The sequence below is a fragment of the Echiichthys vipera genome (genome assembly GCF_963691815.1).
Source record: "Echiichthys vipera genome assembly, chromosome: 10".
NCBI classification, from domain to species: Eukaryota; Metazoa; Chordata; class Actinopteri; order Perciformes; family Trachinidae; genus Echiichthys; species Echiichthys vipera.
This window is the reverse complement of record NC_139835.1, coordinates 16,295,445-16,313,787: the sequence shown is the minus strand read 5'-3', so window position 1 is coordinate 16,313,787 and position 18,343 is coordinate 16,295,445. Positions and strand designations below refer to the sequence as shown.

General features: G+C 39.7%; 3 protein-coding genes across 3 annotated transcripts; 1 reads left to right on the top strand and 2 right to left on the bottom strand.

Annotated features, from left to right (window-relative positions):
• Positions 1-78: 78 nt before the first annotated feature.
• Positions 79-8,372, bottom strand: LOC310952752 (X-ray repair cross-complementing protein 5-like). The gene is made up of 21 exons (XM_083921445.1): positions 8,333-8,372; positions 7,747-7,860; positions 6,857-7,040; positions 5,998-6,046; positions 5,747-5,869; positions 5,127-5,306; positions 4,881-4,995; positions 4,453-4,591; positions 3,769-3,881; positions 3,601-3,663; positions 3,379-3,516; positions 3,189-3,279; positions 2,660-2,790; positions 2,271-2,467; positions 1,624-1,714; positions 1,456-1,525; positions 1,206-1,315; positions 832-928; positions 561-628; positions 385-459; positions 79-216 (listed from the first exon to the last, which is right to left on the bottom strand). The coding sequence occupies exons 1-21, from the start codon at positions 8,345-8,347 to the stop codon at positions 202-204; spliced, it is 2,178 nt and encodes a 725-aa protein (XP_083777571.1). The 5' UTR covers positions 8,348-8,372; the 3' UTR covers positions 79-201.
• Positions 8,373-11,086: 2,714 nt separating this feature from the next.
• Positions 11,087-12,258, bottom strand: tmem169b (transmembrane protein 169b; the record flags this gene model as incomplete). Its single annotated transcript, XM_083921138.1, has 2 exons — positions 11,087-11,807; positions 11,988-12,258. The coding sequence occupies 2 exons, from the start codon at positions 12,256-12,258 to the stop codon at positions 11,173-11,175; spliced, it is 906 nt and encodes a 301-aa protein (XP_083777264.1). The 3' UTR covers positions 11,087-11,172.
• A 2,204-nt stretch (positions 12,259-14,462) lies between these two features.
• Positions 14,463-18,019, top strand: LOC310952415 (uncharacterized protein; the record flags this gene model as incomplete). The annotated part of the gene is made up of 6 exons (XM_083921027.1): positions 14,463-14,484; positions 15,278-15,404; positions 15,529-15,618; positions 15,714-15,901; positions 16,362-16,472; positions 17,892-18,019. 6 exons carry the CDS (start codon positions 14,463-14,465, stop codon positions 18,017-18,019), a joined length of 666 nt encoding a protein of 221 aa, XP_083777153.1.
• Between the last annotated feature and the right edge of the window lie 324 nt (positions 18,020-18,343).

The window sequence follows — 18,343 nt, the reverse complement described above, 5'->3', positions numbered from 1 at the left end:
TACTGGTGTAAACATAAACAGCTAAGTCAGACACTGTTCTGCGCTGTATGTACACAGTCAGTATCACCAGGAGTATCAGGGGGCCACAAGTGGGAGGCAGAACAATGGCCGGCTGAATTGGATTGGTCTGGCAGAGCTGAATGATCGCATTCTTCTCGTTTCTCTGCGTGTCCACTGCAGACGCTCCAATTGATTCCCTTCTTACATCATGTCCAGCTGCACACCAAGAGAAAGAAAAAAAGATGTCAGACTGGAGAGTTTATCTGAAAGGTCTCAATAGGCCAGCCTACAGATATACAAGAAATAGTCTCAACATGAGTTTGGAGCCCTTCAGTTAAATATTTAAAACCTGATAAGGTTACAGAATAAAAAAGTCACACTTGCCAAATCATCAACATCTCCCATATCTTCAGCTGGTGGTGCAGCTGTCTCCTCTTTTGTCTCCTCAGTAACCATAAACTTGAGAGAAAACAGACTTCAGTCAGTAGGAGCATATTTCAAATATGTAAAAAAGTTGCTGTTTCTTCAGCAGCTCACACTGCTTTAAATAGGGGAGTCACCTGATTAGCTTCATTTTTGGATACAGTGCTTCCTTCAACCTCGTCCTTGCTGATCAGGGTTATGGCATCTGTTAATCAAACAGCAGGAATTGAGTCCAAAAACACCAAAGCTCCTTTTAGCAGACTTGTGATTCAGGCTTCAATGCATTTTTAAGCATTAATCAGCTTACGTATTTTGTATTCAAGAAATCATGTGAAATTGTCTTCTCATCTTAAGGGAGGGATGATTTGAGAGGGATCCTGTAGCCACAGGTGAAGAGGCGTATCATACCTTGAACAAGCAGCTCCCAGAAGACCTCCAACCCTCTGCTTGGGATACTTCTTTTCAGGGACTGGAGGTAGCCATTGTACAGACCGGCATCCCCCAGCTGAATTACGAAGAGTTATAAAATATCCAAAACCCTTTTAGGAATCTGCTAAAAGCTCACACCTACATACACACACTCACACAAGAACTGGCCTCAGTTCAAGTTGCGAGAAACGAAACAGACTAATTGCAATCTTCTCGAGTTGACTCATAATCTCCATAGCAAAACCAAAACTATGCATTATTATGTCAAGAAATATTTCACACAGCCTCTTCTCACAGAAACCCCATTATCATCCTGCATTTCCCTAAATGGAAGATAATGAATGTTTATTTACCTTAACAGACTGCTCTCTAAAAGCCTGGATACAGGTGATGCTTTTCATGTAGTATAGCGTGTCCTTGTTGCTAAGCAACTGCTCTATCCTGCGAGTCAGCTGCTGACAAACTGGGAAGGACACCAGGGTCACCACAACCAAACAAAGAGATAAACACAATTACAAGGGCTGAACATGAGTCATGATGGTTTATAACACAAACAGAAAAGATGTTTATCAGACCAGCTAGCAGAAACAAACTGGACCTCACCCTCTCCGAATGGAAGACTCTTCTTTTTGATCAGAGTACGGAAGTCTCTGGCTGGATCCACGCTTCCCACCTGGTTAGGTGTTCAAAATTAGTGAGGACTAAAGTGAAATTGAAATTTTGAAGTATTTCTTTAGAAAGATTATTATACAATCCAGCCCTGAGTCTCACCGAAGTAACAGAGCCTTCAGCAATGTCAGCCAGGTTATACTCCTCTTCTTCTTCGTCTCCTTTTGCCTTCTTGGCATCTGGCTCCTCAGAGCTGTCAATGGTATAAGGGGTCAGTAAGAATACTGGAAATAGTTTTACAATCAGTAAAATTTCCACACACACTTACAAAACACTAATGTAAGATAACAATACACAAAAGAAAAATCTCTTTCTAAATGCTTTGAGACAATCTTCAGCCCTATGTAACATTCAAAGGTCAGAAGAAGAGCACGAAGTTCAAAACGTCACCTTGGTAGAAATAAATGTATGTTTCATGAGAGCAGTATATAGTGTGCAGACTCCATTTCTCTCTGCTATGGACCATTTCGAATTTATAAACATAGTTTTTTTACAATAGACCTTTTGAATGGAATTCCATCGCTAGGCAACAGCCTGGGTTGTTAACTTCCTGTCAGCGATGTCATTCATACACACTGCAACAGGAAATAAACTGGGACACATTTAGAATGTTTATGTTCACAACTGTGAAATGGCCTATAGATGCTCTTCTGTCCTGCACCTTGTACTTATCATCTCACACGACTGGATGTGTGTGCTTAAGTGTACATAATGTTAAAAAAAACACCACCACACTGAATCAAACTTACTCTTTGCCAAAAATCTGAGCACTAGTCTTGGGCTTCTTTTTTTTCTCCACTTCTGTGAGAGGAAACTTCCTCTTCACCTCCTCTACTGGAGCCTGGCAGCGTTCACTAATGACATCAGGACGCTCAAGAGTAGCCTTAAGCCATGGCTCCATGGGGGGAAGAGGGGTGCCAGGGTTTACTGCCCGATGATGCAGACACTGAAATATAGGTTGGGAAGGGGAGGTGCGACAGACAGTGGGGATAAAGTAAACCTGGTTTAATGTCGACCTGGTGAAGCTAGAGTCAGACAGATAAAGTGTTGACATGAAAGAATGACCCGTCTCTTTCAAAAATAGGATAACATAGTGAGTAATAGACCTAATGTATTTTCTAAATGCAAACTGCAGTACCTGGAAATGCCTCTGGAAGGCAGGGTTGGGAATGTTGTGGACCTTGAACATGTCCTTTTGTTCTGCATTATCCTCCTCCTCTACCAACATCATGGAGTCAATCAGAGAGTCCACAGCAGACAGCTGGGTGTCTAGAGGAATCACATCATCAATTCAAAATTCAAATCAAATCAATTCCTCCGTCTTGTAGTGAAGTCTTCTAACTTATTTTTCTCTTAAAAAAGATGCACACAGTGCTTGTGATGTGAACTGCACTTCTGTGCCACATATGTATAAACTGCAGATGTAGACAACCCAATTTGTGTGTGCTAAGTACATGCAAGGAAACGGGTGAAATGGGGTTAAGATTGTAACATCTTTGTGCACTTGAAAGGGGGCAACAATGTCATGTATGTTCCCACATGTTCCCCGCAGGCCTAAATACTGTAGCTGCTGTTGTGATAAATCGGAAAGCTTCCTGCAGTCAGTTAAATATGCGTGTGTGAGTTTGTGAGTGTGTTAAAAGTCAATTCTGTGAGGGGTTTTGTACCTGATGGAGTGAACTTTTTATTGTTTTCAAGAGAAGGAAATGTAAACTGTCTGAGGTCTTCCATGAAGGGCAGCTGGACGTACATCAGACACTATGGGGTGAGAGTCAGACAAGACTGTTTGCTCTGTGCTATTTGACACAAATTCAGTTAATATACTTTAAATGCATGTTTAGGAGTCTGTGATCTCACCTCATAGTCCCGCTTGATGCACGGAAAGGCTGCTCCTACTTGAGGGTTAGAGCGCCGGTCATAGGCGTAACGAACAATGGCCACCATGTTGAGTTCATTTAGCGCTCGGATGAGAGCGGAGAGCGCAACTCCTGCATGCTGCTCAGACCAAACAGTAAGAACAGAAACAGGTCAGTATCAACATACAGTCACCAGCAATGTGGCGGGTCTCTCCGTTCTCACCTCATCATCTTTGGCAGGAAAAATCTTAATGACCTGAGTTCCCATGAACTGATGGCGACGTACCTGCGGGCAGATGGTAAAAATAAACAGCAGTGAATAATGTAACCAGCTCAGTCTAAAAGGTTTAGATTTCCTTCAGCTGAGACAATATCATAAAAAGAATAATACCAGATTCTGTTTGGAGAAGCCAAGAACAGCAAAGCACTTCCCATCGTGCTTGTATTTCATCTGCTCTTGATCTACTTTGGAGAAGGGAACAATATCACTTCCATAACGAAAACCTGTGGGGGAAAAAGAGGCATTGTTTTTGTGTTATTACAGGGTTTCTACACCTTTTCCAAAGTCAAATTCTTGCACTTTTCAAGCATTTCAATACTCAGTATTGAGTATACTTATTATTGCACTTGTTCCTCACATTAAATTAGATGTTACTGTACAATAAACAATCAACATGATGTTTTGAGACAGCTTTCTACAGAGGGGTGACAAATGAAAGGAAAACTAACTCTACCAATATATTGACAAAAAAATGTACTAATACCAACTATTTATTAATTATCAAAAGTCATTTTTCATGCAAAAATCTCAGACTCTCTCAAATATGGAGATCTTCGTTTCTCTGTTACATCATATATGCTATCCCATATGACATAAATTTCAAGCACTTTATTCAAACTCCAAGCACTTTTATTGGACTTATCACTTAAAAACAGAGTTCGTACGGGTGCTGGAAATACTTGAAAACATTTGAATTTTAGTGTGATGTTTTTTAGGTTTTACAGCCCCTGTACAACCCTGTTATTACGTGATAAATCCAACATTAAGTCCTCTTGTGTCAAATGACTTTCTCACCTTGGATGGTATCATCCCTCTGCACCTCTGTCTCATTGTCATCATCCAGACAGTAGACGGTCTCTCTCTTCACGTCGTCTTTCTGGCTGGTTTGAGCGTCAACTGTAATCCAACTTTTCTTCAGTTTCTCTTCTGTCACCTGGAATACATGGCAAGTAGCATTTGTGGATGAGAAAACCTTTATGTGCCTATGACTGGTAAGCTGCTATATGTGTTTTTATTTCACGCAATAGTTAAGGGAAATGAATTTAAAAGGCTTTATTTCACATACAGTAAGTGAATCAGCAAAAAATACATTCACTGCTACACATTTACAATACTAAGGTAATAAGAACAACACTACCATGCAATGAAACTGTAAATTAAGAATGCATAATGTCAAAAACCTTTTTTAAATTTATTTATCTTGCACTCAACAGTCAACTTACTGCTTTGTATCCAATAATACGGATGGGCAGAGAGCTGCCGATGGTCAGCTGACAGGGCCAGGCCATGGGTCTCTTCTCGATACGCTTGAACATGCACAGCTGCTCAATTGCATTCCTACAGAGGGAGTGAAGCAAACTAATTAAAAGAGCAACTTTTAAATGAAGACATCATCCTTTTGATTCAGGGAGCAAAGAGGAGAAAGATAGACAGGAGAAATATCCTGTGTTTAATACAAGTCCGCCAACCTGAAGGAGTAAATTTGATCCAGGCCCTCCTCCTCATCAAGGCTCAGCATGATGTGCTTCACCATGTCCAGGCCACTCTTCTGTTCGCTGGACAGACCTTTGCCCATGCCCGGGTGACCAGGGCCACTTCCATCTGCATCTCCTGCACCCTCTTCATCATCTGCTGCAGGGAAAGGCAAACTGGAAATGGTTTGGTGGAAGGAAGTATACATGAGTAAATGCCATGGAACCATTTAACACTGAAGGTTTGATCAGAATGCCTGTTTTATGCAGTGCCTTTTAGTAAATGTACAATTAAAGTATTAAGAAAATCAGGGAAAATCAGAAATGTGCATAGCAAGCCAAGTTTAATCAAAAATACCAATTATTAGCAAAAGAAAATACCTCCCACAATCAGCCGATTTTGATGCTGCACAGTGGTGGTCATGGATGTTTTATCGAGCTCTCATTAAAAGCTCTAATGTACATTCTAATAATTAAATGGCTGTGATTTATTACAAGTACTGACACACACACACCTGTATGACTATTCTCATCATTCTATATTTTCATGCGGAGCTTCTATATATTACATTATAGTTGTTTTAAAATTACAAGAAGGGAATGCGTCTAAATCTTACAAAAACTGCAGAGTGATGTCATTTTGTTTCAGGTTTTCAATAACAACATCCAGATGCTCTGAAATGGCCTGAGTGTTGAGGTCAGTCAGGAGGACAATGTTGAGACGATCACACTTCTTCCCCCTGAAAAGAAACCACAAACACAATGTCACATCATTGAAAAAACAACAATCCCATAAGCAAAATGAAACTTTAAATGCATTTTTCCTTCAGTGAATCGTGAGAATTATGTACGAGATTCAGCTGCTCACTTTGTTTCTGTCTGAAGGAGATCCATGCACACAACAAGAGCATCCAGCCCTGTTGAACATGAGTTAAGGAGTTAACAGAATATTTAGTAGTATGATGCCGTACACAAGGAGGATCTGACGCATGAATATAGTCAGTCTTTACCTCACAACTCTCAGGAATTGTCTGCTTTATACATTAAAGGCACATAGTGAAAATAGAATGCAAGCACATTGTTTAGACAATTAAATCTGAAATATCATTTGAGGGGATCTAAACTCATTCATTAGGTTATAGGTATTAGTTCTGTTTTTCTAATTCTGCTGATATTTGATTTTAGTTGTTACAAAAAAGCCCCAACATATGAACCCTGCAATGACGAAAAAATGTCTTGAGATAAAAAAGTTTATGACGGAATTCCTGCAAGCCCTGTGTTATTACAAATAAAATGAGCTTTGTGGGGTGAATGATATTGATAAAAATCCTCTCACAGTTTAGGTGAATTTATATCAATATATGTAATTTCGTATAACACATTTTCTGGGAAGTGGGCTGGGATTGCCTAAATACAGCTCTTTGTTACCTGAGAGTGAAAATATTATTAGATGTAGCATCTTTTGCATTTAGATGCTGTTTTTCTTGTGCACACATGCCAATTTATGGTACGGTCGATATGGATATGCAGATGTTTATATTATTTGCACGTTAAGTAAAGATGCACAATCCACCATGATTCATTTAAATTATTTTAAACTATATCCGTACGTTATTTTCTGTCAACATGAACTAATAAAAAGTTGTCTTAAAAAACAGCCTTAATACCTACAGTTTACCTGCGAAGTTAACTGATACACTTGTCAAAAGTATTGAGCAAAAGGATACAATCAGCCTGCTGACTCTCTGGGTGGATCTGATTCTCTATTTCCTCCAGAAGCTCAAAATCAGGAATCATAAGGTGACGATGCACAGTGATGTTCTGGTACTGGTCATCCTGGTCCAGTGAGTTCTTGGTGGAGTCTGTGCCAAACAAAACTACAGCCAGCTCATCCTTGGTCTCTGCAAACACCTGTAAAATTGTGTTTTTAATGTGTGTCAAAGATGATAGAGAAAGTAGATTGTGTTTGTAACTTTTTTGTAAATGTGTTGTACAAGTTTCCTGAAATGCTGAAAGCTTTGGGTTGGGAGGATCTTTTCAACATTGCGTGGAAGTCTGGGACGGTGCCAAGGGAATGGAAAACCGGGGTGGTGGTTCCCCTGTTTAAAAAGGGGGACCAGAGGGTGTGTACCAATTATAGGGGTATCACACTACTCAGCCTCCGTGGTAAAGTCTACTCCAAGGTAGGAACAGGAACAAAAGAACGAGGTCGCGGGTAAAAGCGGCCAAAATGGGTTTTCTCAGGAGGGTGGCTGGAGTCTCCCTTAGAGATAGGGTGAGAAGTTCAGCCATCCGTGAGGAACTCGGAGTAGAGCCACTGCTCCTTTGCGTTGAAAGGAGCCAGTTGAGGTGGTTCGGGCATCTAGTAAGGATGCCCCCTGGGCGCCTCCCTGGGGAGGTGTTCCAGGCACGTCCAGCTGGGAGGAGGCCTCTGGGAGACCCACGACCAGGTGGAGAGATTATATCTCCACACTGGCCTGGAAACGCCTCGGGATCCCCCAGTTAGAGCTGGTTAATGTGGCCCGGGAAAGGAAAGTTTGGGGTCCCCTGCTAGAGCTGCTGCCCCCTCGACCCGACCCTGGATAAATCGTTGAAGATGAGATGAGATGAAGTTTACCTGGCGCTGGACAAACTTCTGGATGACTTTTTTGGCAACTTCAAAGGGAGGCTCTTCACCTGGGGCAGAATTGGACATGGAGAATCCCACATCCATGCACAACACCAGCGCTGACTGCAGAAAACACACAATACAAGAGGGTATTTTTACTTTTTCAAAAGGTATTATTTGGCCACCCATTTTTTCTCACGGAACAAACCCAGTCCACACCGAGTTTAATACATTATATTTATATAATGTTTCCTGTCCAATCAGTGGTGCCTCTCTTGCCAGCAAACAAGGCAGGCAACAGCTTGGGACCCCAGGCCAGTCTGCATATTCATATTTTGAAAATAACTAACTTTGATATAAAAAAAAAAAATGCTAACATTTCCCAGTTTTTTGGTGTCAGATTGACAGCGTCAGCTTCAGTCTCAACATGTCCCAACATGTCGCCAATGGTTAGTTAACATCTAAAGTAAATGACAGAAAACTGGTCGTTTCTTATGTTTAGAAACTGTCCAGTAACACAGCGAACATTATCTAACTAAACTGAAAAGAGTTTTTTTTTTTATTTCTATAATAAATGTAAGATAAACCAACTTACTTTGCTTCCTGCCATCCTCTTTTCTTTTCCCTCTTCAGGAGACTGCGTGTCACTCTGTTATGGCTCCGGAGGGAAACTGTAAACGGCAGCAATAAAGAATGTAGTTCCTGATTAGAGTGATAATTGTTCCGCAGTTATCTGACAGCTTCACACACGACCTATTCTTTCTTTCGGCTGGTTGCCCACCATACGATACGATATGGCTGTTTAAAGAAACCTACTGGACCTATGGCAAGCGGCAGTGATAATGTGGTGTTGAGATTGTTGAGTCGGTGCAAAGAAATGTTATTACGAGATCTAGGTCAAACGCCCTCCAGCGATTCATACGCCACTCAGCTCAGAGTCTGTGCTCTTATGCAAATCGGACGGCTGCAGCCAGGGATTCAGAAATAGTGAGGTAAAAAGATAAAACAATGATAGATAGATAGATAGATAGATAGATAGAAAATTAAACATAAATGAGTAATGTATGAACGAATGAATATAACATAGATTAAGAAATACGAAATACCCAGTCACCCCAAGGCACCCCCCCCCCACAATGTAAAATGTTCAATGAAAAAGGTATAAAAGCTGTTTTCAAACCTTATCCACACTTAATACCTAATATTAAAACTTTCTTATTTACAGAAATACAGTAATTGAGGACATATTACTTTAGATGTACATTTTTTAATTTTAATTATTTAATTTATTTTATAATTTTATTTATTATAATAGTTGTTTCTGAGACTAATATTGAGAGGAGCTATATGTTTACTGATGTTTTATTCTTCTTTATTTCTTATTATTTTTGAATTATTGTAACATGTTTGAAATAAATATAATAGTCTATAATCATACAGTACAGTAACCACGGCCATGGCTCATTTGTGTGGTTTTGACTAATAGACTGTGTTTTAAACATTACAATAAGCAATGAAACAGGCCAGTACACAGGCCAGTAAATATGTGTTGACAGTGCTTTAGTCTAATATACCAACAGTATATTTTTTAGACTAAAGCACTGTAAGGGCATATGGTATCCCAATGTAACACCAGGGTGCTGATAATCAGATCTCAGACCACTCAAACCCCAGGGAGCCATCTGCATCTATGTGCAACAATCAGGGATACTGTATATGCTGACTTGTTTTGCTGAGACATTATAATCAACACAGAAAGCAGTGACCTGGTTTTCTTTTCCATAATGTAGTTTTTACAATGTCCACATAGTTGTGATGTAATGGCATAACAATTTATTTCATTTGTGTAATTCTTTACTTTGCATCCTGTGGTTTTACAACTTGTGGAATACAGACTCAATCCAGAAAGACTGACCCATGTCTTTACCTGCATAAAACTGAAGCACTCCACCCAGCCAGGTTCAATCACAAATATTGGAATTACAAAATATTGAATCAATCTGTTCAACTTAAACCAACCCCAACAGCTTTGCATATCAGCCAGTCCCTGATGGCTGTTTGCAGTGCAGTGACTTCATAGTGCCAGATGATAATACAGCTACCTACAACATTTCAGGAAGTGTACTTGTCTTAAATATTGAAAATAAATTAAATCAATATTCAAAATATTACTGTGAAACGTAACAAGAATTATCAGGAGGACAATGACAGTTTATTTTTACTTCAGTGTAGTTTAAGATCACATCTAAGTTGATGGTGCCTTAAATATATAAAAAATAATTACAATTAAAAAAAACCAACTTCAGCATAGAAATGTCCTATTTATCAGCTTGTCCTGACTATTGCTTCAAATCATGTCTGGATTCACCTGCCCCATTTGATTTCTCGTCCTTCCTCTCTTCGTGTACTCTGACACCTACATGTTAATATCAAGTACAGACCAACAGCAGCAACATATGGAAGCTTAATATATAATCAGCCCAGACGCCAACAGGCACTCACTCGCATACATTTTTAGGAATATGCACCATGAAAGCACAATATCATCCAGAATGAGAAGGGCAGTCAGGGAGCGCAGACCTCCGTCAAGGCATGCCCTATCTCACAGTATCAATGCAGTGTGATTTTTACCCAGTCAGGAACAAATTTTTCCAATTATTCCATGAATGCAGCATATTGCATATATTGCAATGTTAACATAAATAATTTGTGTGTTCGCCCTGTGCATTGACCATTGAGATAGAATGAGTTACCCCACTACGGTCAGAGTTCTTTGCAATGGTAAGAGCACACATAAAAATTACCATCCTGCTCTGAAAAAGGCTGTTCTACTCTCATTCTATTTCTATGTGCCATCCTTTAAAAACAAGACGTGACACAGAACCCTTTCACAAGACATCTTAAAGTGATTATTGTTTAAGTCAACATGGTTGTCAACTGTGCATATTCCCAATCAAATCTGTAATAAAATAAAAATTTCAGAAAGTATTTAACACACAAATACAACTTCAGAGGGATTATGAGGACTTCACATACAAGACAGTGTTGCGTTTTAAATGCATCCTGTTGATGTCAGTGCACAGCTCAGTGATCACATTCATTTAATTACAGATATTTACAGATGAAATTAAACTTAGTTTCACTTCCAGGCCTCCAACAATGTGTGCATCAGTGTCCAGCCAGGCACCAAGGCCTACATGTATCAAAAGGTTATGAGTAGGATTCAGTGATTGAGGATAATTTAAAAAAGAAAACATGCTCAGAAGAATAATTTCTGGTAAATTCAATAACAGTTTACAACAATGGTTCAGCATTTCAGGACAATTCAGGCAGTGTTTGATAAGTCGTAAATTACAGAAAAGTATAGTGAGACTTTGAAATACTTTCCTGTGACCGACTTGAATGTTGTGGCACATTCACTTTGACTACATCACTTCACACTGATGATGTCTGGGCGAGTTCACTGGGGGCCTTGCTCTGCAGAGTGCCAGAAACTGTATCAGAGTCAAGCAGCTCTACTATGCTATAGGGGGAACAGTCCTCCAAACCCAGCTTCCCACAGGCCCAGCCACAGAAACCTTTCTCCAGGTCTCTCACATCCTGCCACCACTCGCTGAAGGCCCAGGACACCTGCACCACGGCGGAGTACAGAGCCAAAGACAGTGCCATGGGCATGATGAGCATGGGGTAGAAGATGATGAGGAAGGGGCATATTGTAATCTTGTGCCAGAACGTCCGCTCCTCATTGTACACCAAGAAGACATTGTACCACGTGAGAGTGCCGTAGTAGAAGGAAGTGATGAAGGAAAGGAGGAAAATCACGGGGGCACAGGAGAGGCTCCACAGGACCACATGGGGTCCCTGGCACACACCTAAGCTGCAGTTGCGTTTGTAGCCTTCCCCTGCCTCACACTCTGCGTCGAGGCGCTCCTTTGACTTAGCCAGATCCCTTAGTTCCTTCTTTGTCAAAGTGAGGTGAATGTCCACCACCTGACCCTTCTTCTTTCCTCGTGTGATGGTGCCCGTCAGGGTCACGTACCGGCTGTCTGGAGGAGGGCTCCATCCTTCTCCTGTTAAAAGATAATATGACATAAGAGTTACCTATGACAAACAACAAAAAAGAAAAAAAAACTTGGCTCTTTACTATTGACAATACCTCAAATTTGTCAAACACATGAGAACACTTTCCTTCAGTAGTAATAAATGACATGTGGCTCCTTGATATTAACACAATCTGTCACCCCTCTCACCTTCGCCTGTAGGTGTGCAGAGGAATTTAGCTCCCTCTGTGCTTCTCTCTGCTCCCTCCTCACCACCTTGGTCCTCTCCAGGCGCCCTCTCCATTTCAGAGCGGTAAACAATAATGGACTCCGGACGAGGGTCTTTCTTCTTCCTCCTCTTCCTCCTTATGGGGGGTCCCACTTCCACGTCATCCACATGGTTTCCTGCTATGTCTGATCTTAAGGAGAGCATCTGGGGGCTGCCTTCTCCTTCAGTTTGAGGCTCCTCTATCTGTGCCATGCTCTCACCTGATCCAGTAAACTGTAGGCTACTCTTTGATGGGTTATATATGGAGACTAATAGTGAAGCAGCACAGACTATGTCCACTCATAATGTATTCAATCTGAGGAAGGTTCTGGCTGAACGCAGTGATAAAAGCACACACACACACACACACACACACACACACACACACACACACACACACACACACACACACACACACACACACACACACACACACACACACACACACACACACACACACACACACACACACACACACACACACACACACACACACACACACACACACACACACACACACACACACACACACACACAGGGGGAGACAGAGAGACATTAAAAGCATTTTTTCAGTCATAATGCACTCATCTATGCAGTCATCCTGGCCTAGATTCTGTACAGTCGCTTTTTCTGTGATGATAACTGATAATAATCTACCAAATATCACATTTTCGTTGATCTAAACGCATCATGCATCTGAGCAGAACAGACGGAGACTAAATTGCTCTAGATATGTCAAACAAAGCGTAATAGATTTCTTCTAAAAGGGGGGGGGGGTTGTCTCTCTTTTGCATGACAGCGCAACGACACTCACTCTCAGCTGATATGTTGCGAGCTCAGTCCATTCACTTTACGGACATAACGACAGAAAAACTACACAACTCATAGACTGATTGTAGTGATTTTCCAAAAAAATATATATAATTTGATGAGAGGAGGTGAAATAGACAATGCAACCCATTCTTCACACAGCTGATCCCCTCCCATTTAAATCCCACCCATGTCCGCTCTTTTGTCTGCAGACAGCAGCCGGCGGACTCTCTAAATAGATCTGCAAGTGAAATGTATCTTACCTTCAATGGGTTGGACGAGCGCCGGGTAGATAAAGTATATCGTTCGCGGATGAATCACTGAATTTGTCTGAGACATTGGCAAGTGTCCACACATCACAGGGCTGCGTGTTCGCCGATACAGATGCGCTACGCAAAAGTGTTTCCAGAATAGCACTAAACCCGCCCCTCAAACCTCTGTAAACCAATCACGACCCATCCATGATCCTCCTGACTGACGTCATGAGTATGCCTAAAATCATATTAAATATTTAAATAAAAAATAAAAAAATCTTTAGCTTAAGACACTCAGAGAATATGACCTGAGGATTAATACATATAGGCAACTTGTAGAATAAAATAAGATAAATACTCAAAAATAATCATACAATAAAGTATGAACATGAAACGTTACATTATCTTAGCCAATGACTACAGCATTTCACTATTTGGTCCCTTAACATTATATTTTGTATACAGTTACATGAAATAATGTCAGCATTAACAAACGATTATGTTAATACAGTGCTGAAAACAAAATTATAAGCATTAGGCTAAATGTATAAAAAGTGTTAGCAGACTACCATAGTTCAGTGTAAATTAAAGGTTGAATGTGGAGAATCTAGTGTCTCAAGATCGTGGTCCCAACAACAAAACATAATGAAAAGCACTGGCATTGCCATGTTGGTCAGATCCTGCAGACCTGAGTCTTGCAGAGGAGTTTGACGGACAGTTACCGTTAGCTTTACAGCTAAGTAAACATGAAAGTTAGCTTACCATCAAGGAGAAACGCAGACATTTTGGTGTGCGTTTTAATGCCATTGAACTCCTTTATCTCAGTCAATCGTGTGAATGCAAACTCCATTTCACCCAGTGCCAGCTTACAGTAGCTGCAACCAACAACAGACAACCCTGGCAACCCGCATGCCGGCCTATTGGCTGGACCTAAAAAAATATACATATTAATTCAGACTAAATATATATTTTTTATGGAAAAGCAATATTTTCATTCTGTACCCCTCAAAATGCCCCGTGGCTGTATTATATTTTAAGATATATAGCTTTTAATAAGGATTCTACATATTCAACCTTTAACTAACCAAAGCTAATTCCGGTGAAGAGAAAACACTTTTTGCACTTTAAACACTTATTACTACAATGCACAATACATTGTTATTCATCATCATCATCATCATCAGTCACTTTTACTTGGATCTCAGTTAATTATAAGAAAACGTTAACGTTACAGCATACCTTGTTCTTCTATATATCTGCTAACGTCTGAACCATAAACTATAAGAAAACCGTTGACAACAACAGTACAGCAGTCAACAGGGCATCCCGCCCGTCAGTTGCCTAGCAACGTTAATGTCGCAAACGTCGGACTGCTGTAAAAATGAACGACCAAATTTCCCTTAACGTTAATAATATTGAAAGTCTCCTTTTTCAGTTTGGTGAGTTTAGTTATTGAGTTTATCGTAGGTTAATAGTTGTATTTTTGTTATCAGTTAATGTTTGCTTAACTTGCAATGTAAAGGTTTAACTTTAGCTAACGTTAGCGGTTTGGCTAGGTAACGGACGATGTCAGTAAGCTAGCAAGCTAACGTTAAGCTAATTTAGGTGTATGGAGGGATAAAAACATGGGTTGAGTCCCAATAAATAAATAAATAATTACAGGGCTACAGAAATAAATTGGACCCCCGACCTCATTAACATAGGGACACAGCAATACAGAAATAAATGAATGTAGATGACCAAAAATGTAGAAATTAACGTAAAGCATTGATTTATTATTTTATTTATTAATCTATACATTTATTCATGCATGCATTTATTGTTGTATTTATCTGTTGATACATGTATTAATCAATTTACTTATTTATGTATTCCTGTATTTATTTATTTATTAATTTATACATTTAGCCTTAAGCCATGTTTAGTTCTCCATACAGGTGAGGAGATATCACTTCTACTAAACTAATGATAATAAGGATTTTGCTATTAGTTCTTTTTAAATAAAGAATACTGTTTGTATTTGATAGCTCTCCAAACTCGTGAGCTTTTCCAGAAGAAAAAAGCAATCAACCAACAAATTAAAGGTAAAAACAAACAAACTGTTGAGTGTAGTATATATTTAATGTTGTGAAATGGTGTCTATCAAGTGTTCACATTTTTGTCGACAGTTTTCAGAGATGCTACTGCTGAGAGGAGGTCTTTTATTGAAATACTCCACAGAGACATCGAGAAGCTTGAAAAAGAGATCAGAGTGAAGCAGAGCACTGTAATACATAATAAAGCAAATGCTAAAAGGTAAGATGACCAGGTAATACATGGGATAAACCATGATGGGCCACTAGAATGACATTTTACATATTATAACTTGACATAAGTGACGTATGGATATATTTATATATTGTTTTTCATGTAACTTTAGCATGAAGGCGACCAATAGCCTGCTTCTTCAGTATGAGCAGACACTGAAAGCAGAACTGGAGAGCAGAAAAGCCAGCTACAACCATGACTTGTGGGTTCAGCTAGTTGTTGTGTTCAATTACATTTAATATATTAATAATAATAAATAAATAAAGCTGAATTTTACTTTATTTGTAACCCAACAAGGGAGGTCTACGAAGAGAGAATTAGGAGCTACAAGAAGGTATTCCAGTCACATAAAGAATATTATCACCAAAATCCTCTTGCACAAAAGCTGCTCGTGCTGCAGGCTGAAAAAGAGGAGATTGAGTATAAGATGAAGACTTGTGATGATCAAATAACAATGAAACAGAAGGAGCTGGATCATCTCACTGGTAACAGACGTTTTATGTCATCATAACCTCCTGTGGTAGAGCTGAACTATTTACAGCTTTTAATATAATTGAATTTCTCCCTGAAAAGGTCCAGCAGTCGGTTCGCCTTCCAATGAGACACTATCAGAAAGGTATATTTGAGTGAGTCCTAACTGTAGATAACAGTGAATAATGACACATAACTGCAAGCAAAGCTCAGGTTTTCTCTGATTTTCTTTATAGTGTTTCAGATCAGCAGCCCATAGCAGGAGCAGAGAAACAATTACATCCTCAGCCCGAGGACGTTTCTATTGACATCTCTTCTCTTCATCTCAACCAGACTAAGGTACTAAAGATATATCAAACAACACTAATGGAAGTGGCAAAATTCTCGCAATTATGAAACGTAAGAGTTGAAGCAGGTCCTGTTGCAACTTTGAGTCTGAACAGATCCTGCAGAATGGTCATAAAACGTCTGTAGAGGCAAATGCTGAAGAAATTCATGAGGAAAATGAGGGCGGGTATGCTACAGCCTACAGCCTTGCCCCAGAAGCAGAACCCAATGAGCTGCAGTCATCTCATCCAGTGGACGGTAAGTAGAGGAAAGTCTGCTATGTGTTATAGTTAATAATAGCAACACTTTACACACCGGATGCCTTGTTTGGATGTTTATGTAACATCAGAATATTTATTTCTTCAGAGCAAAGATGGCCAGGGGACATGCACACTGAAGAGCAGGAAACTGGACAAGAGGATCAAGCCTTGGTAATGTTTTGTCTATCATACCCAGACTGTCCTTAAAATCAAATGGCCACTTCATACCCCCACGAAACAACCCACCCTGTGTTTTTGGAGCTTGAGCCCTACTAGAAACCAAAAGCCTGATTATCTAGGAGTCTGCTGGATTGGTTTTCACAATTGAGCGTCCCAGCTTTATGGGACTGAAAACCTTTATCAGAAGTACTCTTTTATGCTCTCACAGCATCTGTCACATCATATCTGAAAAACCCAATAGCAACGTCTCTTTCCAGAATAAATCAGTTACCAAGGATATCACAGATATTACTGTTAACAGTTTACACATTTATGAAAACTCTACACGCCTTTGTCCCGGGAATATATCCTGATTTAATTCATTTTCTAAAATTCAGTTTTTTACATTGATGATGTTATTGGAAATCGGTTGCATCAGAATATATTAAATACATTTGGTCTATGCTGTAAATGCTACTTTAGACAACATTTCCTGTTGGAAATACTTTTATTCTCAATGTGTTTACTGCATTTGAACAGCAATCAACAGCATCAGCTTTGGAGGAGGCAGTGGAGGACAAGGTGGAGGAAACAGTAACTATAGACGAAGAGCAGGCACAGAGTAGAGAGGACAATGAGGGGCTCGCTGATTTTCCTCAGCCATCATCTCAAGAAACAAATCCTCAGTCGTTCTTGGCAGAAATGACAGCTGTGCCTTCAACCCCAACTTTCCCATTTAAGTAAGACTTTGTCTGACTTATCCAACACTCTGAATCACTGTCAAGACAGCCACTGAGTACTCTGTTTCATTTGTTCACTTCAGCTTTAGCCCTGCCAGCTCCCCACATCAAGGCCCCTCTGATACCAAATCTCCAGCTTTCCTGTTCTCTCTGAACTCTGATCCTAGCACCCCGAGCTTCTCTGGGTTTGGATTTGACGTGGGCTCGTCACATGATGAGGTGAGGAGCAAGCAAAAGAAGTAAGGGACTGATATCACTGTTTCTTAGTTTTGGAATTACATTCAAATTTCTTTACAGGAGTCATCTTTCGCTTTTAGCGGATCTTATTTCAACGAGAAGGTACAGCTGTTTTACTGTAACTCTTCTTTATTTCATACAGTATGTTTTGAGCAAAAATATCAAACTATGATCTGTTTCTTTTCAGAAAACCACAGAGTCAAAATCCTGTAAGTATTAAATCAAATGTTTGTGATTTATATAACCTGCTTTGAACTACAGGTATTTATTTTATCTTGCAGGTCCTGAGTTCCTGTTTGGTCAGCCAGCGCAAAGTGAAGACTTCAAGTTTGACTTCACCCCCAAGAACCCCCAAACAACCAACAAAGATAACACTAGGGATGATTTTCCATTTTCATTTAACTTTTGAGAGATGGAGGAAAGAAATCTGAAATGCTGAATTGTTGTGTTTGTAAGATCAATTTCTTTGCTGATGTTCTAATATAGAGAGTAAAGACGAATACCTTAGGTAATGGTTCATGGTTTAACACCGTTTTAAAACTTCAAGTTTAAAATCCAACCGAAGTCTGTCGTGTAGGATTTTTCTGTTCTCTTAAATGGTATTTATCTTATTTTAAGAGCTATTCAGATTACAAGGAAAATGTTTCTAACATTATCACTGTTGAATTACATTTTATTGAAGCTATAGCATTAGTATCAAAATAATACACAACATATTCATATTTCTTTACAG